This window comes from Heliangelus exortis, chromosome 2, assembly GCF_036169615.1.
Source record: "Heliangelus exortis chromosome 2, bHelExo1.hap1, whole genome shotgun sequence".
NCBI lineage: Eukaryota > Metazoa > Chordata > Aves > Apodiformes > Trochilidae > Heliangelus > Heliangelus exortis.
Genome location: NC_092423.1, coordinates 28967512 through 28991910, shown reverse-complemented (window position 1 = coordinate 28991910; position 24399 = coordinate 28967512). Strand labels below are relative to the sequence as shown.

Below are 24399 nucleotides of genomic sequence, written 5' to 3'. Positions count from 1 at the left end.
TAAAAGATAAGAGTATACCTTTATAGAGGTAGTACATACGTAATTAGTATTGCCAGGAATGGTAGCACTGTTATCTGATTCCTCTGTTCTGTGTGGGAGTGGAGTCCAGGAGAGTGAATTATGTAATTATTCCACTTATAGAAGAACAAATATAGTGTTACCAAGATACCATCTGGTTTATTATACTTTTTTTTTTTTTTTTTTTTTTTTTTTGTCACTGAAGAGGAATTCTCTAACAATTTAAGCACAGAAACAAAAATTGTTTTGTTTCCTTTTTGTATATGTTTATTCTGCTTTCTGTAAGTTAGCATCCCACTTGATTTTTGTCTTTTCATTCCATACTGTGTTCTAATATGTAGGGCTTTTTTAATGTAAAGCTTTAAAATGTCAGAATAGACTAAATTGTTTGGGTTTTTACCCCACTATATGTGCTGGGGTTTCCTTAAAGAAAACAAAAGGAAGTGTATCAAACATTGTGCATCTTGCTTTTTGAAGCTATGGTAAAAATTAATTGCACCGAAAGTTACGAATTGTTTTCAAGTGACAGTGTTTATGATTCAGAAGCATATATATGATAATTTTTAGTGTATGAAAATGCAGCAGCAGCAATAGAGGAAAGTCCTACATGAGAAGATATATGGTGCTGTAAAAAGTGTTGCAATATGGAGAGGAATGGACAGTTTTTAATGCTACTTTCACTCCTGTCTACAATTCGTGGATAACATTAAAACTCCCTTGGGCAAAATCCTTTGAGTCCCTGGTGGAACAGCAAAGCACAAGGAAATTTAAGCATCAGCATTTAGCAAAGTAAGGGAAACTGTTCTAAATTTCAAGCTAAAATCATAAAGCGAGCTCAGTTTTGCATCCAATAACTGCAAATGTAAAACATTGCTCACTGCAGTATCATAACAACTTCATGGATGTTTATACTATGTCTTTTTTGCAGTAATTTTGAACATGTTTTATTGTTGTATTTTTTGCAGGGTATTGCCAAGTTTATTAGTAGTATAGGCAAAAAGAGCTAGAAGGTGGCAAAATTGGACACCTGTTTTCATAGGCTCCTGAAGAGAAGTGATGCTGTTGCCTCAACATATCAGGATGGAGAAAGTACTACCAGTACTCCTCCAGCAGTATGATAAGAATCTGTAGACAAATCAAGCAAAGCTAGAAGCATTCATGAAGGGTTTGTGTGTAGGGTCCAGACCTGCAACGAGATACTGACTACCCTTTTCTCTCAAACTGTGTCATGATGTAATGTAAGTTAAATTCAAAATTGATCTTAACCTATACTTGAAGTTTCCTGCATCTGTTTTCAGACATGAGGAGAGGCTTGTGTGCCTGAAAGCCTCAGGTGTTAGAAAATATTTTCTTTCTTTCTGCCAATCCCACAAATCTCCTATCTTTAGATAATCACACTCACAATAGCAATAATGTTAGTGCTAAGGACTACTGTGTAAAAACACATGCTAAATCTGAGGAGAATTAATTGCAATATTTAAAGAGAAAAATAATTAGAACTTCAGAGGAAAACATGCTAGGAAAAGATAACAGAAATGCAAAGTCTTTCTCCAGAGAAAAAATATTTAAAAAATGCAAGCATAATTTAAGCCAGCCCAGCCAAGAAATTCCCAAGGGAAAGAGGAGACGGGATTGACTTTATTTTCTTTTTCCCTTTAAGATGGGAAAACACAGGGAAATACGAATTAACAGCAGTTGGATTTTGTAATAAAACCTGAACATCATGGAAAAAGAATACAAATTTAAATTGCACAAAAGTGCACTTATATACCTTCCTCAATTAAAAGTGCAATAAATACTGATTTTTATTTGTTAAAAAAATTAGTGGGAATATTGGCATTCATTAGCTACAAAGCATTCTGGAGAGAGTTTAATATATTTTAAATCATGGGGGTTAGGATGGAGTCATTTATATTTACAGTATAATGAGTTACAATCCTGAAATCAGTAGGTGGATGACAGAAAATTCATTGCCATCTTCTCATATTCTTCTGAACTATCCAGCAGATAACCATGGGGAGGTGGACATGTCCCATCTTGAGGTGGTTCAGTACATTCAAATTGTGTCTTTGTGACTGTAAATCTGAATGGGATAGACAGACAGCCAAAAAAAAAAGACCCTCAAGCAGAAACTGCACTTAGATTCCTGATCCAAATTGCTTGGGGGAAGTTCCACAAATGCCATTTGTCTGTTTCAGTGTAGTCAATGGCAGTATGCAGCCTGTAGGAAAACTGATAACAATACAAGATAAGAGACTTTATGCTGTTAAAAGAGATGAGGTCAGGATGCCATTATGCAGTCTTTTCAGGTACTGAGAGCTGTGAAACAATGGCAGGATCCAGCATTGATTGAGCTTGTGTGCAGGAGGTTGGGTGGAGGTGTAGAACCTGCCCTGGTGCTACTGGTGCTGGGCCCATTTGGGTGTTCCCCTCTACTTTTGCTTCAGTAAAACTGCCTCACATATTCTCCACTGGCACATCCGTGCCTCTGGGGGCAGGAGGAGATGCCATCAGAGGCAGTCCTAGGAATAAACAAGTGGCGATGTTAAAAAAGCTTTCATGAACCTTCACAGAAATCCCTGTCTCCTTGGAGCTGAGTTCAAACAGATCAGGAATTGTATGGGTGAACAGGGAACAGTAGTGATTATTAGGGATGGCAAGTGATTAATAGTAGTGATGGCAAGGGCCTACCTGAGGGAAGGCTCTCTCTCTCCTGAGGAAAACAAAGGAATTAAAAAAAACCCATCCACCTAGTAAAAAAACAATGTAGTGTAAACTTCTGCAATCAAATCCATTAACCTGCCTGCCAATCTGTCCTCCCTCCTCTGTGTGGGTTTCCTGTTGAAGATTCAATTGAGTTAATATTTTCACAAGTTATTTAAAAGGAATTCCGGTACCATGTTCCCAATTTATTTTAAAAGTGTGTCAAACTTTGGAATGAGGGCAGCATTTATGAAATCTTTTTCTTGAGCACAGTGGAATATTTTTATCAAAAGAATAAAGTGCATTTCTTCTAATGCTTATTTCTGAGCATGAAGTAGGAATTTCTGCCCCAGGAAATTAAGGATCATCAGAAATCTTCACCACTCATAAATGACACTTTTCTACTTTGCTTTCCTCCAATGTAATCACCCCTAGAGCACCTAAATAGGGAGATATTAATTAAACCCAACAATTAAACAAAGAGGGAAAAACAAATCAAAACAAACAAAAAAACCAAACAAAACACCACCAACAAAAAACCAAACCAAAACTAAAAATCCTGTAGCTTTATTTCTAACAGAAGTCAGTTGTTCAGAATTCATATTTCCTCCCATGAGAAGGAAAGGAAAGAAGAGAGCATGTGGCTTAGGTCGATAAGCTTAACACTGCTGATATCATCTCAGGTACTGGTGGTGCTGGTTGTGGAGAGATCTGTGTAGTGTTCCCAGGAAGAGGTCGGAAGGCAGAGATTGCCTTATAATGTTTATTCTGTGCTGACTGAAATTTTGGTGGATGTATAGAAGTAGTAGTGATCAACAAGGAAATATTTGCTAATAATCCTCTCTACGGAGCGATTTATTCAGTGACAGGTAAATGTGCTGTATTATGGAGAACTTCCTCCAAATTACATTGGTATTAAATCCCATGCTTTCTGTCCAGAATTACTTTTTTCCATTTATTAAAGGATACAAGTCAAGCCTTGATGATTCAGCCTTCATTTAAGGCTTTCACTATTCAAAAGTATTTCTTTTTATATTCACCAAATTCAAAATACTAACAGCTGTCTATAAATATTTGTCTAAATTGCTTATTGTCTGGGTTTTTCTTGGGTGGGATGAATTTTGGTTTGCATTCTCTCCTAGTATGTTTATTAAAGTGTAATCATTTAGTCATAAAATAAACGGTACCAAATTTTAATAGCCCTGTAGAAAAATTTATTGGTTTAGTAATTAATGCAAAATTATAAGAATGATGAACTCCTCAACTTTCCTTTTTCCTTCTTGAATTTTCTCTTTTACAAGTCATTTTTCTTAAAACTGCTATTGAGAATTTTCTAACATTGGAAAAGCTCCGTGATTCTCACTTCGAAAAAATTTCTGAACTATATACCATTTCTCTCATAAGCATGAATTCCAATCTGAAAAGGTGTCAGTTTATTTTTGGTTTATTCAGATACATTTTTTAAAGGAAGAGTAAAGCCTTTAAAAACCTATGATTCATCAGCACATACACATTTTTGATATTTTCTTGTCCCAGATTCTCCTTAGGTTTCATTTATTTATTTATTTAGTGATAGGATAAGGAATAAAGGTTTTAAGATGAAAGTAGGTAGAGTTAGATTAGATATAAGGAAAAAATTCTTTACTATGAGGCTGGTGAGTCACTGGAACAGGCTGCCCAGGGAAGTTGTGGGTGCCCCCTCCCTGGAAGTGTTCAAGGCCGGGTTGGACAAGACATTGAGTAACCTGGTGTCCCTGCTCATGGCAGAGGATTTGGAACTAGGTGATCTTTAAGGTCATCCTCCAACCCTAGCCATTCTATGATACTATGATTATATTTCTTTTAGTGATGAAAGCACTGGTAAATTTGAATGTAGCTCTTCTAACTTGGTAGGTGAATAGCGGAGGAACTTGGCAAACCCAGGTGTTAGAGAAGTTTAAGGTCTACCTGAAGCTAAAGTACCTGAAAAGCAAAGTAGGAACTATAACTAAAAATGTATCCTATATTTTAAATGTAAGTCACTATATTCAGTGATGTGCTGTCTTGCATTCTGACAAGTTTTTCTTAGTACTCAGTTTTTGTTGCTAATATTTCTTACTGCACAAACTGTAGCCTTGGTGAAATATTTTCTCAAAGATTCAGGTATTCTGCTTATCCATCATGATGGGGGTTTTTTTGTGCTGCATGTATTCCCAATGTTTACCGATATATTCCATATAAATAATTTGAGGAAGTAGATTTGAATAATTGCTTCTCTGAGGAATACAGTCCTTATCTTTGTATTAAAACTTAAATGGATGTTTTTGCATGCCCCCCACTAGGACACCCGCGTATAAAAGTAGTCAGGAAAACGTATGCTTTTGAATTGCATTGAAGTAATTCCTTTAAAGGGAGGGATTTTCAGTTTGATAAGCAAAGATGCACTGATTTTAGAGTATCAAGGTTGAGAGTTTGTTTTTCAGAGTTATGTTCATTTATATCAGTATGCATCCTTTGCTAAACTGAAAAGAAATGTGTACTGTTATACTGACTTTATGTATGCTAAATACTGAAGAAGAGGATGTTGTCATGTAAAATATGCAATTTATGTATGAAAAGGCTATTGTGATTTTTTATAGAGGCTCTTTTTTTTTTCCATCCATGCCTTTCATCCAGCAGCAATTATAAATAATCATAAATAATACTTCTGTATTTGAGAGTAAAGAAATAGGAATGTTGATTAGGAGAACTTTTGATTGGATTTTTTTCCACAAAACTTTATTCTGAAAACTTTTAACTATGCAACTTTGGAGTATTTTTTACATTAGAGACATTGTTTTCTACGAAGTGTAGAATGAATTGCAGGAATAGCTACACAAATTGTCTTGTTTATTTATAATGCCATAATGTAAATAATGCCAGAATTTCCAGTAAACAAGATACATTTTTTGTTGTTGTTGTTCAGATGTTTTGACAATAGCAACCTTAGTGGAGAGATAATCTGAGAGTTCAGTAGCAAGTGTGGTCCTTCAGTGCTCAGTAAGTGGATTTTATATACTTTTATCCTGACAGTGTAATTAATGCAGTACAAATAGTGCAATAGTTCATCATAACCTCTTATGTATGAATGTTACATAGATTTTTAAATGTGATCACAGAGAAGGTATTTTTCACATGAGGGCTGAGTTTTTCTTCTACAAGTGTTGAAATGTGTGCTTTTCTGTTTTTTTCTAAACCCACAAATGACACTGAATTTCCAGCGGAAAAATGCTTTGGTCTTCTCAGTAAAAAGAACTTGCTTTCTGAACTGGTTGCAGGAGTTAGTAGAGAAAACTGTTTCATATATATGAGTCAGCATGTGGTCTCTGACATTTAAAAATTCTACTTTGGAAAATTCATGATGATCAGTACTACACTGAAATCACAGGATCTTGCTAACTGTTGTGAAAGTGTAGGACCCAACTGACAGAAATACTAAGTACATTCTGTACAGAAGGGTTCTTGAAAAGCATAATTACTTCAGCCTCCAAAGTGGTTAATGTTTAAAATCTTCTATGTTATTTATTCTTATTGTTCAGGCAAAAAAAATCTCTAATCAATCATGTTGTGGAAAATTGTAATTTTCCTGGAAGGGAACTTGTTACCTTAGGGTTCATGTTCTTTCTTTCTCTTTTTTGCTGTTTTTTCTAAATAAAAGCTAAGCATACTAAAACAGAGGCAAAGGACTTGAAGGCCTTGGTCTTGTATAGCATGGAAGATCTGTCATTTTGTCACTTGCACCCCTTGCCACCAGCCTGACCTTTATGGAGTAACTGACAGTTAATGATGAAATTGTGTGTGTGAACTGTACCTTATGGAAGGGCTTGATAGAAAGCAAAAATTGGCTATTTCCAAAATTCAGTTTCTAGGCTGTTTTAGCTTTACTTGTTCTAGTTACCAGAGAGAAATCCCTCAAGTCACATGTTAAGAAGTGACATGATTTCAGTTGCAACAGTGAGGATGTACCCCAGCAGAAATCCTCTTGACTTTCAGAGGAAAGCAGACAGTTGGGTTTCTTGAAGACGTGGGTGTATTTCCACAGGCCACAAATCCTCCTCTGGGATTGAAGTTCAAAGTTGAACTCATTATCGTTGACTGGTTTTGTAGGTCTGAAAGGATTTTTTTTCCCCTGCACTCTCTGAAAACTCCTCTTTCCTTGCTATAAGAATTTTCTGAGATGATTTGAACATTGACGTATAGGGAATGTGCTTTTCTTAATTTATTTGGCTGTTTGTTTTTTTTTTCCCTCTATTGTGTATTGCTTTCTCTGCTCCTCAGCTTGATTGGTGCAGAGTGATGGAGAAATTCAGTGGCATGGGGAATTCCTGGAAATCTAAGCTTGTTAGCATTGTTGGCTGAATGCTAAGTAATTTGATTTGTAGTTTTTAACAAAGCTTTTCTTCCTAGTTTGGGTATGTGGCCTGGTAGGAATCCTGACAGAAAACTTAGTAAACTCTCAAATCCATAAGGGAAAACACATTATACATGAGAGACTGGAACTCAAAGACTTATTTTTTGTCAGTGGACAGAGGAGGTATAATTTTTCCTAGTTACTTTTGTGTTTATTAATGTAGTGTTTCTAATTCTTTGTATTTGTAAGGCCTTCCTGGTTGAGAGGGCTGTGGGTCTTACCTAAGCAGATACTAAAAAAAAAAATGTGTGCATGGATCTGAGTTTCCTGGAATAGATCAGACTCTTAGAGGTCAGTGGAGGAGCTCCCTACCTGACATCCTGTGTTTTTTAGCTTTATGCTATAGTGGGTTTGTCCAAGTATTTTATCTCTGCATGTAGAGGTCAAATGACTGTTTGTATCTGTTTAGTGCTGCTGATCTTTATTTTGGCTACCAGCAAGCACCTTTGATTAATGTTTTAGGTAAAATTTTTTTATTTTTTTTTTCACCTGTGTTGGTAGTATTATCTCCATTACTGCTTTCCTTTTCATGTACTTACCTATCTGTTTCTCACTGCATGACCTTCCTGGAGTACTGAGAAAGAGAGTACTAAAATGCAGTTCAAAAGAATGCATTTAAAATTAATGCTTTCTTTTACAGAAAATAGTATACATCATACAACACAAATATGCATTGATGATTTTTGTTCTCAGCATCTACATATTGTGCTTGATTTCTTATAGCTACATTATTATCTATGTAAAATGGGAAAATGCCACTATAAAAGGTTTCACAATGAAAACAAAAGGGACCTTTCCTTATTTAGGAATCCCCTGCAGCAAAAGTTAATAGGACACCAGGACTGTCTACCTCCCGTTACTGTTCCCAGATTAAACTTGGCAAAATGGTCCCACTAGATCCCCCACAGTCTTCCCTTTCAAACGAAGTAGCTTAGGTTTTGAGAGTTTTCCAAGATAATCATGTAGCATTAGCCCCTGTTGTGTCTTCCATGGTAACTCTCTTGGTTTACACACAGAATGCATCTTCTTTCCTGTGACTGTGCCCATACTGAGTTTTTCCATTGCTCCCATCTCCGTTACGTCATGCACTTTTTCTTGCAACACTGGAGGCAGTAAAGCCAGATTTTCTGGTAAAAGGGAAAGGGCATCAGAGTTGGTAATTTACTGAAGTTGAAGAGGAAATCAAAGGAAACCATTTGTGTATACAACAAACCCTGACTGTGGTCAGGCATTGCACATGAACAGATTGATCAGTTCAGAGCACACAGCAGTTTTTACCTTGCTAACCATAGCAGTTCTAATGGTAGGCTGCTTATCACAAATATTCACATTAAACAATTAAGATAACAGCAGTCTCTAACTCTACAGCAGTCAGCATTGTTAGTAGCTTTTGCAGGTAATGAAGCTGATGTAGTTAAGTAATACTTGATGGAATTGTATAAGATTTTGGTTCTATTAAATCAATTCTGCAAGTATAAAAACATGTTCAGTTAAACCTAATCTGTTGCCAAGAATATGAGAAAAATATTTCTATTTGTAGAAATAAAACTGTCTTCAATACAATCTAATCAACTACCAGAAAGGAAGCATCTCTAATATGATTAAGATGTCCCCATTGACCATAGTTATTTTCTCTTGTCATAAATAAGAGGTTCTCAAGACAGAATGATAGCTTTTCTTACTGAATATCATTTTTAGCTTTTGCAGTTAATGCCCTTTTTCTGGCAGTGACGTTGATTCACTGATGTTTGACAGATGATATGCCTTGCACTTGGCCATTATGGTTGCTTTTTCCATCTCTAATCTCCATTCTCCTATTAGTTTTTATTTTTTCAGTCAGTATTTCTAGATTTCTTCCAAGTAACCATTATGTTTTATTTTAACTTGAAGATATAGAGGGCATAGGAATCTCTTCTGGTTTAAGTTTTAAAAAGACAAGGCAGCTGCCAAGTAGTCTACCATTGTATTTAGATAGATTACTTGCTCATAGGATAGATACATATATTCAAATGACTCACCAAGAAGGGCTTGAGAGCAATAAAAACATGTTATGGGACTAAGGTGTCTTTCTTCCTGAATTACTTTGTCTAGGAATTATATTTATATATGTAAGACCAAAAAAAAAAAAAAAAAGAAAAAGGAGATCTTGTCTATCATAGCCTTTATGTGTGTCTTTTCATATGCTCCTGTTCCTACTCTACTGTATTGCTTTTTTTTTTTTTCTTCCCATTCATAACATCCTATTCCTTTTTTTTCTCTCCTAGCTGCCAATATCTTCCTCCTTAGCACTCTTTTCCATTTCTGTGTCAGTCTCTTCTGGTCTGGTTTCCTTTGCTCTTTTTATAATTTGACCCTTGTAAATGACAAATTGCTAGGCGTATACAGAGATTCCACTTATGGTCTAAAATTAGCTATCTAGTCTAAACTTGTCATCTAGGCAACCTCTGCAATCAATAGTGAAAGATAAATACCACAAGAAGGCAATTCATCACATTTTAAGATTATGTTGAAACTGGGAGGATTAATTGCTGTGTGGGCCACCTGTCTTTCTGCTGATTAGAGAGAGAGCCCTAGGAGACACTCTTGGCTGAGATACCTGACTTTCAGATGGCTAAAATTAGAGAAAAAGTATCCTACCTGTTGTGAAAGGAGTGGTGTTGGTACTGCATTGCCTTTGTTAAGCCTGTCCTATGGAGGTAAAAACCTGCATAAAATTGGAATGAGATGGCACCACAGTTGGATGTTTGGGGTTTTTTTGCAAGTGAAACAGTTAAGTTTGATTTTCAGTAGTGACGTCAGTAATGTTGTAGCATTCTAAAAATCAAACCCCTGCTATTTTGTCAGAATAGTTAATATTTATATAGCTCTCATGTGAATTTCTCACTGAACTGCATCCATTTCTTTTTTGACATGGGGAGTTAAAAGTTTTGGAACGTTTGTGACAAGGCTGCACAGCACTGTACAAAGTAGTTGGATACAAAGCCTGTTACCTGAATCCCATTTTGAAATCATAGGGAGCTAGGTTTGCTGATAGGTAGTAGCTACTATTGCAGTGCTTGTTACTATGATAGAAACATCACCACACAACGTATCCAGATACAGTTTGATTGTAAATTTATTTTGATAACACAGTTTGATTGTACTAATTTATTATTATGAGTGCTGCACATAAGAATTTGAACTTAAGAAGTTTGGAAGTATATATAAAACTGTTATTAGACAAATTGTAATAAAAAGACTGAGAAAAACAGTGTACAAGAAAATATTGGGTACCATTATTTCACTAATAAGACTGGTATTTACACTTCTAATGTCTGGTCTTCTTTTAACAGTGCTGTAACTCACGACTGAACCAACACACTGGCAACAGTTCATAGCACTGAAAACTACACAGACTGATGCTGTCTCTCCAGTCTCCAAGAACTGTGAACTGAAGCTAAGAATCTTGATGGAGTTTTTATCAGCTGTATCAAAGGGAATGTTTTTCTGATATTTAACAAGAACCTCTACTGCCAGAATGACAAGCCAGGAGAAGTGGGTTAACCTTAGCCCAGGAGAATTCTCTCAGCTTCAGAAATATGCAGAATGTAAGTAATTTTTTTTAATATTTGATTTTATGGCTAATGGAAAAGTAGTAATATCTTGAATGCAGAATATAATATATTAGCTATACTTTTCACTGTTGGGTAAGAGGTTAAACTGTGGTTTATGTTTGTTTTTAATCCAAAACTGCACTCTTTAGAGGTCAGGGGGAAAAAAGCAAATCAGTTGTGGTCTGTCTAACTATTTTTTTTTTTTTACTGAACAACAATTATCCAATATGGTATTTGTTACTAAGGTATGGTTAAGACTGAAAGAAAATTGTACTGTGTTTGAAACAAGACCTACAGTTTTTTCTGACACATCAGTGTACACACATTTTGGTGTGCAAATAAAAAGTAACAATACTGAATGGTGAAAACTTACTTAAAAGAAAACATACAGAAATTCTTGAACTGCTAGAGAGCAGTATCTTTGGCTGACCTGAGCTCAATGAGTAGATTTCAGAATTCACACAACTCTACTGTCATATTGCCATGCTTAAGTGCTAAGTGCTGATGCTTTACAGCATCTGATATTTTTGGCACAAAACAGATACCTTTAGCAGTTAAGCCTAAAGGGAAGGTGTGATGAAGTACCCAGTGCTAACCAGTAGGAAGCTTTAAGCATAGGGTGTATTTTGATTTCTGCTTCTCACTTGGAGCGTAAGTAAACTTGGTTAAGAAAGTTTGCTCGTTTATTTTTCCCTTCTCAAGCTTAATCCCCTCAACCTGGGCTGGTTACTAAGTGTGGTAATTGTACTTGTGTGATACCCCAGCTGCTGTGCTCCTCACAAGCAGACACCACCTTTCTGGTTTGATGGCTTTAGTTTTGATCCAGTACTGACAGGGCATACCTGTAGGAGTTGAGGGATTTTGATTTGAGTCTTTTGAGGTTGAAGCTCATTTTGAAACCATCTGCTCAGTCTTTCCCCTAACCTGTCTCACATCCACCTGTTTTATGGAGATGATTGTTGCTTCTGGCCTTCGATTAAATTGGTCACATCTACAAGTATTACGTTTTCTGAAAACAGCAGAGAAATGGGTCCACCAAAATTCTAAGAGACAGATTAGGTGCCTTTTCTTGTCTTTAGGCTGTAGCAGAACTCAAGAGGCACCTAGATAAGCTGCTTCTCTTCTGCATCGACTTTAGTCACATAAAGTAATATTCAAACCATATTGAGATACAGGCTATGCAGATAATAAGCTTTAGGTACTTCCAGAGTTAGATTAATATTTGCAGAACTGTAGCTGATCAAGTGTGGACATTACAGATCTAGATGTCCTGGGCATTAGAAGTCTGAATTTACCCTAAATTCCCTTTTGAAGACCAAAGTAGGTGTGCAGATTGTTCACTTTATGAAGCCTCTTAAACTCTTTATGTGGATTCTAGCACTTTCCACGTTCTTTCTGAAAGGCACTTTGCACCATTTCAGCATAGTTAAAAAAGCAAGGCCTGATCCTAGCTCTGTGTGCAGGTAGTGTCCTCGGTATCCCATTGGGATGTTCCTACCACATCTTGTCTGCCTAACTTCTTCATCACATATTTATGGTATCATTTTTACTTTATCTGTGTGTATTGTCTGGTGAACACAAGCCTTGAATGTAAAATTTCTTTGCTGAATACACACCAGCTTTTCCCAATTTCTGTAAATGTAACAACATCAGAGGAGAATGAGTTCTCCACTGCTAGTTCTTAGTCACACAACATTTCCCTCTGACACTCAGGCCTTAATAGTAAGTGAGTATCTTCCAGTAAATTAATCCAAGGAATATCCATAGTACTATTTTACTGAGTTGTATTTGAGTTCAATTCAAGGGAACTTTATATCTCCAATTTAAGACCTTTCTTCATCTGCTTGCCATCCTCAAGTAATTTGGGGCTTCAAATGAATTTTTTGGAACAGTTTAAATATTACTTTAAAAAGAAGGAAAGTGTGTTTCTAGAATTAAAAGAGCATATTACCTAATACTTGGCTCTTTGCAGTTAATATGCATAAGTGTGGTTTTTGGAAGAGTAATTATTTCCAAAGGCAATTCCTCTGTGTCCTCCTTGACAGTCAAATTAAAAATCTCCCCTCTCCTCTTGTTCTGAAGGGAGAGTAGTAGAAAATATTTTGCATTAGATCTTTGCCTGGTTTTAAAATGTCTCTGAGGAATATGTGAAAAGATAGAGAACTGAGATTAACTGGTGTGTTCATTATATAACAGTAATAACAGCAGTAACAGCAACACCAATAATGTAGCCCACACCAAACCCTCAAGATTCAAGGGAAATACATGCACTTGCAAGAAGAAAAAAAATTTTTTTTTTCTCCATTAGGTTTCATGATCAATGGTGGCTGTAGGAAAGAAAGGTGAAAAGATGCAGGGTTTTTTTTCTGTTTTGTTTTACATAAAAATATCACTTAAGTTTCATATGGTAAGGTGCATACTGGACTTTTCAGAGATGCTTTCTTTGAAACTGTGTTACCAGATATGTACATTGTTCTTTACTGATCCTAACAGCAGCCTGAATCTAAGGACATTAGAGAGAAACAATGTTAAGAGCTTCATTGTGATTATTGTTCTTTTGTTAAGCTTGATTAGTTTGGACAGGTTTTTTTGTATCCTTTTCATTAAATGAATTTTGGATCTCCTTTTTATTTAATGAAGTTTTATGCTTCTTGTAGACCAAATTATATGTTAAGGGGAATTTAGAGGATCCTGCTCCAAAACCAAGTGAGCAAATATTGAAGGGATTGACAGCAGTTATAGGAAGACTATTTCATGATATAGCTAGACTTTAAAAGAAAGAAGGAAGGTCTGCTCTTCCCTTAGTAGGCACAGAGAGGTGGAGGATAAGGCTTCTGAGCTCTGGCAGCATGTGAGCTCTGGGGAAATAGCTTGGTTTTGTTTTGTCCTTTTGAGTTTGTCAACAAAAAGTGCCCTTAGGAAAAAGCTTGAAAAAGACTTTGCAAAACCTTTGGCAGTGACTTTTTTCCCAGGCTGGTGGAAAAGAACTTGGGCAGACTGTCACAGCCTGAAGATAGAAATAGATGTTGGAGTGCTACTGAAATGTCTGTGAGAACAGGAACAGCATCAGCAGCTGCAGTATCTTTTGAAGTAGCATCAATAGCTACTGTAAGAAATAGACAGTGTAAGAATTTTTATAGGGGAACATAGAAGAGGAACTTGCGAGAAAAGATCTCTGAGAGAAATGGGAAGGTCATCAGAAGCTTTGGTCCAGAATTAGGTTGCCCGAGTCTCTTGGGTGGATTTGATTCTGTGGCCCTCACAGATGGAAAAGATTTTCTTTTACAATGGGTATAAATGATAACCTGCAGGGAACTTCATCCATGTGGCAGCTGGTCACCAGCAGCTGTGGATCATTACACAACTCTTTAGATGGTCCCAGCCTTCTAGTGCCACATGGAATTTTGCTAATTCTGAGAGAATGGGCATCATCAAGCAACAGTTTGTGAAGACCAGCTATTTTTAGATGTTGAAAAGTGGAGAGAGAAAATTGGTGGTAATTCCTGAGAATAGTTTTACCCCAGTTATTGGATGTTAGGAGTTCAGTCTTTTTACTGCTCTTAGTGTCAGGAGACTTAATTTAGTTCTCATAAAGGTTTGTCAGATCCTGTGAGACTGGCTGACAGACAGAGACTTCCTGCACTACTGGTACAATATCCCATGCACTTGGGAGAACTTCATGGAGAAGGCTAAGAGGCTAGTTGGTGAACAGGGAATTATTATGACTGCAGTAGTGTGAGAGCGAGGAACTTACCCTTCACAAGTCAACCAACTGTATCGATGGTGACAGAACAGCCCTCAAGGGCAATGAGCTAACTGCATTGGCTTCATGTTGATGGAGTTTTTACAAAGAAATAATTTTGTTTATGTAGAATAGGCTAGTAACAGTATTTCTCAGAAAACCTAATCTTCATCTGCAAGAACTTAGTAATTATGCAGATCTATTTGAGGATGGCCAAGATGCTTCTGCAGTGCCCTGCAGTAACATGTGCCTAACAAAAAGTAATTGAGATTTGGGTTTTTGGAAGTTGCTAATATGATAAATGATAATAATACTAATATAATAAGTTGCCTCTTTTCATACAAGGACAGCTGGGGATGGAGTGGCCAGAAAAAGGTTCCAGGTGATTTGTGGAGTCTGAATCCTGGTTCTGAATCTGTGATCGAGGCCAATAAATCTGACTAAGAGAAATTTGAGTCTCACTCCTGGACATTCAGTTTAATTCTTTGGAGATGTAAACTGTGAACTGTACAATAAGTACACAACAGGTTTTTTTCTAAGATTTGTGAATTTAAATCCTTGATGCACATTCCTGTGTTGTACCTGTTCAGAGAAAATAGCATGGAAATGTTATATCTCGTTAAGTGTAGGCTCTGGTCATATTTATTCTTTAAAAAAGCTGAACTCTGTCAAAAGAAGGGTGATATGTACATTGTGCACTAATGAGGATATTAGATACAACTTTATGACTCATGTTAGACTGAAATCCAGAATTGGAGAGACACAAAGTTTTAAATTTATTTTTTGCTTTTAACCACTCATAGCTGGAACTTGGTCTCTCAGGATCGTTCCACAGATTAAGTTGTTGTGGTAGGTGGAGAGCTGAGCACCAATCTCAGCTGCAGAAGTATTAGTGGATTCATTTCCTTTTTCTTGTCAGGGATTCTGTGTTAACTCTTGAAGAGAATGTAAGGTAGGTGTGATAAACTGAGCATTTCTGAAGGAGAAAAGAGCTAATAAACTAATAATATATCTACAGTAATACAGGATCTCTGAGGTGGAATTTTTGATGATGTAAGATGCTTAGTGTTTCTACCCCAATGTATGCCTATCTCTAACTAGCAGGTGTATTTTTACCCAAACACAAGTCAGTCAATTCAGCAGTCAACCTGCCTAAGGTAAACAGTGCCATATTGACTCTGTCCACAACTGTGAGTAAGAAGGACCCTTCTCATGGCACCAGGTGGAATACTTGGGTATATGCAGAACTTGTTTCCTGCTTCTATGCCCATACTAAAGAAGAGCATCCAACTTGTTAGAGGTAAAATAGGCTTTTTAGGAAAGGCACAATGCAGAAGAGAGTGCTGACTCCTTAGTTTCACTAAAGGGTTTAGCAAATTATTCAAGTTACTTTATTTCATGATGAAGGGAAATGCATTTGAGTCCTTTTACTCCCACTCAGGCTACTATATATTCCAATTTAAAACAATCTTTTGGGGAACTAATGGCCTTCTTGGAGTTTTATTTGAATTGTGTGCAGTAACGGCATGAAGTAAAGTCACGTTGAATGACTTTTTACTATCTTATAATAGTATTATGTTCATGACTTAGCTAATTTCAGTGATCTTTCAGTCTTCTGACTGCAAGAAGTTTCATATACCAGCTGTAGGGAGACAATTTAAGAGTGAAAATAGTCAATATATATGCATTTGTGACCATTGGGTTGCAAAATTGGGACATACTCTGCTGTTTGCTCCTCTGCAGAAGAGAGGATGCTCTCAGAAATATCCAACTTCATAAGGAGTTCTGGTGTGAAGGGATTATCACCAGCAAAATGCACAACTACTGTTGCTGCTGTGTGCTGTTGATGGGAGACTGCTACCAAGAGGTCATATATCATAACAGAGGGTCCATTCAGTGAAAGCAGAGAACGCAATAGTCCTTTAGAGTAAACTTGTCAACATCTTGAAAAATTTTGAATAACAAATTAGTCCAGAGTAGCATCAGTCCAATGAAGCAGCACCTGATTTCAGCTTCACTTCCTAAAGAGACGTGTTGAGTTCCTGAGTGATAGAGTGGCAGATTCAAAACCACAGTGACTCAGAAACTTGCACCTTTCATTTAGGGGAACAAAAATATTAGGAAGCAAATGGTCTTAGTTGTGCTAGTGCTAGCACACTTTATTGACTAGTTCAGGAAAGCCAGTGAAAGTTTCTAAGTTTTGTACTTGTTTAGATCTCATATGGAAGAAATGTTAGAGTAATTAGAGAAGGAAAGAATTGGTTTGGCAAATTAGTACCAAGTTGAGTCAATCCCAGACTCCAGAAATAAAATAGTTAAAAAAGGCTGTTGTTACTACAAACCTACCATTTGATCTAAGAGAGGCACTACTGGCCATGCTTGCTGTGTGATGAATAGTGCAATATTTCATCAACAAGAGCACTTGGTGGCCTCACTAGAAGATGGTCATTTGCTTTCATCCATCTCTGACATTTGCTTCATCTCGGAGAAGAGGGAAGTGAAGGGGATTGCAGCACATGGGGAAGACTGTAATGTTTCCTCTGTCTCACTGAGCAGTGAAACACAATCATTTAGTAGTGTACAGATTCTAGATTATGCTACCAAGTTCCCAGTGTTTCTACTGAGAGCATAGGGGCTGTTGAGGTATCTGGGATAGATTAAGATAATCAGGGCTTTAGCAGTTCAGCAGTATTGGGGCTTGTGTTAACTCACAGACATGCAGATAGATTCATGGATCCTAAATAATATATAGTCAGGCTCCCAAATGCCAGGACTTTCTTGCAATAGAAGGGAGTTATGAGTATGTCTTCAGGGGAAAAGTCAGTGACTATGCATTTCCATTTTCAAGGAAAACACTGCAAAAACCAAATCCAAAGAGCTCCTCCAAAGTCCAAAATAGAAACCATAGTTCTCAAGTTTTTGTGGGTGGCAGTGTTACCTCCTGTCTTAGAATCCTGAAAGGCAAGTGGTGTCATCTCACTTTGGTTTCTGTTTCTCAAAAACAATTATTTCTTCCTAGAATTGAAGCTGCCAGATATGCACTACCAGCCATTAATGCCTGGTGTTGCAGGATCAGCTGCTACTTGCACTGAACACATATTGTGGTTATTACAAATCTGACATATGGTCATAAAATTACCAAATGTGTATTTATACACTGTAAAAATGTATAAACATTGATTATGCCTTTGTTACATTTCCTGTGTTTCTATGTAACTTCCATGTTTCCTTTATTGTTTGGTTGTTTCTATGGACATTTGCATGTAAACAATGAGAAGCTTTTGTTTCTTAAGCATTCATGTTTCTATTACTTATCCTCTAGTATAAAGATTTGGGGGATAATTCAATTGGTTGCTGTGGAAATGAGTCTGATGTCACAAACAGAGAATTACAGTTCACCAAGCCTTGAAAAAGCAAAATGAAGGGAGAATGGACTAATTGGAGAGCCATGTGACTGTGGCAGAATCTCAGCTCTCATTAAAAGCATGTATTTTTAGTCCTTCTGTTTCTATAGAAGAGCTTGAAAGTCTGATTCAAATGATGACAATCCGTGACTCATCAGATAAACTGAAAAGAAATAAAAGGAGTTCTGAGGAAAAGTATGAACCCTCTTTGCTTTTGTGGGATTTAAACTCAAAGAACCAGTAGTTTATAATAGCAGGTCCCCATAGCCCAGCAAAGCCCAGCCTGAGGAGAGAAGGGAAAAGCTGCTTGTGCAACTCATCCACTGAAAAAATATCCCATGCTTTTAGTGTTATTGCATATGATGTTCTACCTCACCTGGATTAGTGAAGAAAGGAGCACTGAAGCTGCCTTCCTTCCTGTTTTTAAGATTGGGAGATAGATTGCTCTGCATGTTTCAAATTGAGATTTAGAGGCCTCTGCTTGAAAAAGTGTGGTCTTAGGGCTTGAAGCACCCTGGATTGAATTGCTCTCTGTTTTCTGCCAGTTAAAAGAAGCAGAAAAATTAAATGTGCTTGTAATTATGTATATTTTCATTGTTTTTGAGGAACTAAAAATGTATTGCCTTTTTGTGTGGCTTTTGGAGACTTTTAGTGGGTGTTATGGAGAGTCAGTGCATAGTTTTGTTGGCTGCATTGCAAAATGCAATGGCCATTTGAGGACATGACTGATTGCTCAATTTGTTTTTAGAACTTTCAGGCCTTGTGTGGCTTATAATTTATAATTTTATTAAAGCCGATGTAGAATATTGAGAAAAGAACTTGTTATTAAAATCCTGTTTAATATTTTCCTGCATAAATTTTCCTGAAAATATAAAATCTGTATTTTGATATCAACAAACATTCCTAAATATTTTGCATTATTGAGACACTCAAATTAGTTATTGATATTGAATTTGTTTGGAAGAATGTATGTCCTAGAATTAATTGGCCTTGTAATAGATGTTTTCAATCATATTACATGGCTTCAAAATGCTTTAACTATTGAGGTTTTGTTGTTGGCTCTATTATTGTTTGTTTGAGTTGTTTTTTTTTTAATAAAGGGTCATTTCTAATTTCAATATGTTGTCTACGTTTGACATTCACTGCAGAGATGGGACAGAATCTGGCATACTTACCTTTATAAAACCAGATTATTAAAGACCCTGTCAGTCATTATTGACATCACTGCTTTGGAAGAAAGCATAGGCTATAAATTATGTAAAAGCCTATATATTGTAGATGTTGAATTGAATGGAAGACAACACAGTGAAAATTATAGATGGTTGTGAGAAGAGGACTGCAAAACAGTTTATGTACTAAGTATGTGTCTGAGTGCTTTCTTGAACAGGGACACTTCAGATGTGGATAGATTCTGAGAGTTTGAGAAATTATGGAAAAGATACTAGAGATGATGAAAGTAGATTGAAGAGACACAAATAATAAGAGTGGCAAGATCAGTGCATTACTCAGGTTGCTATTTTTGCAACTCATAGGTAATGCATTGAGTGATTTAAGAAAACTGAGGGAACTGGTCTCAGAAAAAGGGAATAAGGACAAAATCAAAGTAGGCCTTTAAAGAGCCAAAAGAGCAGATGGAAGCATCAGAGAGTGCAGTATCTAAAGGCTGAGTTTTGGAAACTTTTATTTGACATTTGGGAGTTTGATGTAAAAAGTAAATGAAAATATGAAAAACAAATGCTGATATTGAGGGGAATGAACTGAGGCAGAAAGGCAAAAATTCAGTTGGCTATCCAAATTTTATCTTTTAACAATGATTTAAGTTACTGTAAGAGAACTGTTCAGTCTTCTGTAGAGAGCCCTGTAGAAGATTTTCTATGAATTCTTTATGGTTAAAATCTGAAAATTTGCATGAGTGCTAATATTTTTGATTCTAAGGCTTGACTACTTAGCTAATTTTAGCTGGGGGTTAATCCAAATAAGTACTCAAACTGGAATTTGAATAAACAATTTGCATTCCCTTTGGGGGTGCTCTTGTTCTAGAAGGAATGATTATTCATTCGGTTATTTTAGTAGATAACAGGTAATTAAGAATTAGCTAATAGTTAAAATAATACTGACTCATTTCACATTCCTTTGTTTTAAGTACAGAACCATCTTTTTATATTTTGCATCAGACACAATGAATATTTTTTGTTGCCCATCGTGTCCAAGCTCATTGTTTCATCTGTTGTCTAACATGTGATACTTCCAAAGATGACCAAACAGCATTTGATACTACAATATAGTTGTAAATTCTCAGTGCTTTAAAGTGTCCATATAGAGGATCACAAATGATATCAAATGGCACAAAAACATATTCTGAAGTATTTTCTAGTGTAACTCTCTGTTTAAATAAAAGCATGCACTGAAGTTTTTCTGTATTAGTTTTCAAGAGGCAAGTGCCAGAGTAGCACTTCCCTCTCATCCCATTCTAGAGATTTAATGATTGATTATGTAGGCCTATTAAAGTACTCTTCAAACTGTATTTTCTCCCCAAGGCAAACTCTTAAGATAAATACTTTGCAGCTCTGTGTATGTATTGAAGCTTAAAGTTAGCCAGTCTCATATTTTTAAATAACCTGAATTAGTTTACTTTAAATTTTGTGGCTTTCCTACCAATAACAGCTTTCATAAAAACTTGCATTTCTTTTTTTGCCTTCTCTTTTTTTCGCTCCTCATTTTGTTATCTAGCCACAAAACCTGTGTGGCATCTTTGGCTAACTACACTCCCTCTCCTTCCACTCCCCAAAGAAAACAAAGCCCCCCCAGATAAATCCAGTCATCAGCTTAGCATTCTGTCCCTGGGAGGTAGGCAACTGAAAAATTTTGTGAAGGTTCCAGGCACAGATATGTTAATCCTTATTCAGATTCTGTCTTGGCATAAAAAGCACTTCTGAATTCTGCATAATTACGCACAATGGGTTCTAATCACATCTCCATTTAATTATTTTAGTGGAAACAAGCAATATCGTCTATGCACTACAGAAAGTCTTCGGCTTGAAACTCAGTCAGGCCTCATTGAATGTTGTGTTGCTTCTATTGAATAAAGCTACAGAAACTGCTCTAAATAACTTTGCTTAGTGAATAAGGAACAGATCGTATCACTGCAATTTTGTATATTAAACTTGCCAGTTGATAGGCACTTCAGCTTTTTTTCCTGAAAAAATGTTACTTGATGCAAGGGATGACAATAATTGTATCAGGTAGGAATGCCCATCTGAGATGTTCTGTCTACAGGAAGTTGTTCTGTCCCACGCAGAAGGAATTTGTCGTGTCCTTCAGGAGTCATGAAGTAGCAACCAGGGGTACCCAAAGCTCTTTTCAACTGTGCTGCCAGTGATAGAGAAGTTGTGCTCATTTATTGCAGGCTGCTACATGAATTGTAGTGCCAAGGAGTAGTATGTGGAGTGTTCTGAGGTGGTGATTAGGCTTTCTTATTGTGATTAGGCTTGTATATAACAGTGGGTGAGCTTTTATAATGGGTCCTCTTATTCAGAATGCTGAAGTGTTTCTTTGAAGTTGTCTCCATTAGCATTCTAGTGTTTTTAGGCCAAGCTTTTTACAGACCCCATACCTCCATCTTCCAAAAATAGATGGATAATAAGAAAAAAAGTAGATGTCAACTAGTTTTAGCTTAGAAAAGTTGTTCATCTGCTTTGTTTTACAACTACTGAAGGATCTCTGGGGATTTAATTTCTGCGTTGTTTTACTAAATGCCTGTGTTTATCTACTCAGGCTTTTCCATAAGTGCTGTCTCTGTGCCCTATTTTGTTTTGAATGGATTCTAACTAATTTTCTTTGTCCTTTGTGAAAAAGATGAAAATACTTCCCATCTCTCCCACCTGTTTAGTATTACAAACCAAGAATTATGGTTGTGTAAAAATGAAACAGATGGAAGAAATAGGAAAAAATTTTATCCCTTTCATAAAAGGAGATGAACAAAGTCCTTTATCTTAGCAGATAGTTGTTATTGTCATGATACATTTCTTTTTTAGTCAGTTTTTAGTTTTAATAGTTATGCAGAGTATCAGTCTCGTCCTAGTCTTTGATGAAACAACATTTCACAAGGAGAGGTTCCCACTTTTACTGGTACTGGCTTTCAATTTAACGTAAGTAATAGTCTTCCATATCATTCTGGAAATAATTTCTTTGCATTCACATTCCAGAGTTTGTTCTTTTTCTCCCTCACTATATATATTTAGTCTTATATAAAGGTCTAGTAGCTTATGCCGCATAACTTCAGTGATGAATGGAGCTCTGGGACAGTAGATACTCCCAGTCCATGCCAAATGACCATCAGTAGATGGCTTTGGAGCTCTGTATCAGAGCTGAAATTTTTCAAACTGTTCTTTTGGTTGTCATCCAGTTGCATTTTGAAATTTTGTGCAATGATGCTATTGAACTAGTAATTCTAATAGTCATTGTAGGGGAATGTAGAATGTTCTGTTCCGTTCCATTTACAGGTCTGGAGTTTCAGATAGCATTTTAAAACTCTTTAGTGTTTTCTTAAGTTTTTGGAGTTTTGAAAAAAAATAGAAAATCAAATCTTCCTGACTCTTAGAAATTAAATATTGTTTTAATAATATTAATGAGTAAAGGATATGCATCACTGTTCTCTATGAAATGAATTATCAGTATTTCTCCAAAAAGATCATCCCAATTCATTTTAGCACACCTTCTCTATTTTAAATCCCAGTCAGAACATTGCAGATTTTTAGAACCGTATGAATCCTTTGCCTTAAAAATTGGTGCAGATCAAGTATTAAAATGGAGAAAGCGGACAAGAAGGAAAGTAAGGTCTGATTTTCATTAGCTAATTATTTTGATTACAAGACTTCAAATGTGTGGCCATCAGGAATAAAAGGTAAGTAGTTAGTCAACAGTGAGAAAAAGCAGTAGCAATTAAAAAGTTTGGAGAAATTTGGGATAAAATAAGAAGACAAGAAAGCAAGCTTAATGAGAATCAATGTAGCATGCTTGAAATGATCAGGGGGTTACATGGGAATTGGAATAGAGAGAGAAGTTACAGAACCAGGAAGAAGGGAATGTGAACATTTTTTAAAAATCTACAGTATACCTCCAATTGAGGAATCTGTTTTGTTCTCAGAAAAGTAAGAAGTAATACTTCATAAACTGTATTTGGTTTTCTGTGTTTAGATTATCTACTGAATTGCACGCAAGCTTTTAAATAACTTGAATTATAGCTGTTCCCTTAAAAATTGGACAGAAGTCAATTCTTGATCTTTGTGAAGTGCTTGATGCTTTCACAGGACACACAACAGGCTGAATAGGAAGCCTTCATTCTGATTTTCCGGCTTTTATGTGGCTACAATTGACTCCATATGATGCACATTGCTGTATTTGTGAATAAAGTTTCCAGGGAATGACTTGAATTCTGATAGCAAGAAAATGATGTACTTTCTGTATGCAGTCTGAGTCCAGCACTGGCAGCCACTTTTCGAGTGCTTTGTTGAGTTCTGAGGAGCTCCAGCTTCCTGCAGGCTCCCCTCCTTATTCACACTCTCAGCAGCCATTAGCAGCTCTTCCCCTTACACCTTTCAGATGTGTGTCCCCATTTCCACCCCTTTCATGCTGAGATTGTCCTTGCTTCATCTCTCCACCATTCTCTTACAACAGTGTCATCTCCATGCTGAAGTTCACCCTTGTGACCGTGTTTGTCAGGGGAAGGCTCATGGATGAAACTGAGAACCTCTGTGGGACCAGATGGGGCTCTGTGTGTTACCTGTGTCATGGACACTGACTTGGATCTTCTTACAGGCTGTTCTGTTTGGGAATTTCCTGGAAAAGCAACATGCTTTTGCTGTACTTCACAGTGTAGTGTGAAGATTCCTATGCCAGAAAGGAGCAGTAAACTGGAGCAGCAGCACAGCTGGAGTCTATTTTCAGTTTATTTCAGGAGCTCCAGAATTCCTCCAATGCTTGATTCAAACTAATCAGAGTAGCTTTACATAACAGTGCCATTTGTAGGCACACAGAGCAACAGATTCTTTTGATGAAACAAAACATTGCAATGTTCCTTTTGAAACATTTGGATGCTTACCGATTTAAATATTTCAATATTTTACTTGGGAGTAGGGAAAAAAGGTGAAATCTGAATGTCAAAGAATATGAATATGTTCTCTGCTGAGCATGTTATCTACTGAAGGATTTAGTTTTCTTCTTAGGAAAGGAAAGTACTACTAAAAATTATTAGGTTGTTTTGAGTGAACAAAGCACATAGTTTGCACTTTCTTATATTTAATGTAACATTTAAAAATAAATAAAATCATTAAAGAGTTTACTGCTGTAGAATTTTGATTTGGGTGGTCTGATTTCTGACAGCAGCTTCAGAAATTTCAGTCTTTAATTTGTTGTCTAAAATAAGTTATTCTCTTGTCTAGCCATTTTTTTTTAATCATATCCATATCTCGGATAGTGGTTTGGTTGGAGGTTTTCTTCAGATTTACAGTT

At 36.4% G+C, this 24399-nt stretch overlaps 1 protein-coding gene across 4 annotated transcripts in view; it reads left to right on the top strand.

Moving 5' to 3' along the window:
• DGKB (diacylglycerol kinase beta) overlaps positions 1 to 24399 on the top strand; it is a 327271-nt gene that overhangs the window by 20748 nt on the left and 282124 nt on the right. For 2 of the 4 annotated variants that reach the window (XM_071735359.1, XM_071735357.1), the window contains one exon: positions 10483 to 10737. In XM_071735359.1, the coding sequence (XP_071591460.1) occupies positions 10668 to 10737 (70 nt within the window). In that variant the 5' untranslated portion in view covers positions 10483 to 10667. Of the gene's footprint in view, positions 1 to 10482; positions 10738 to 24399 lie in introns of those variants that run through there. The other 2 variants (XM_071735360.1, XM_071735358.1) reach the window with 1 other exon arrangement.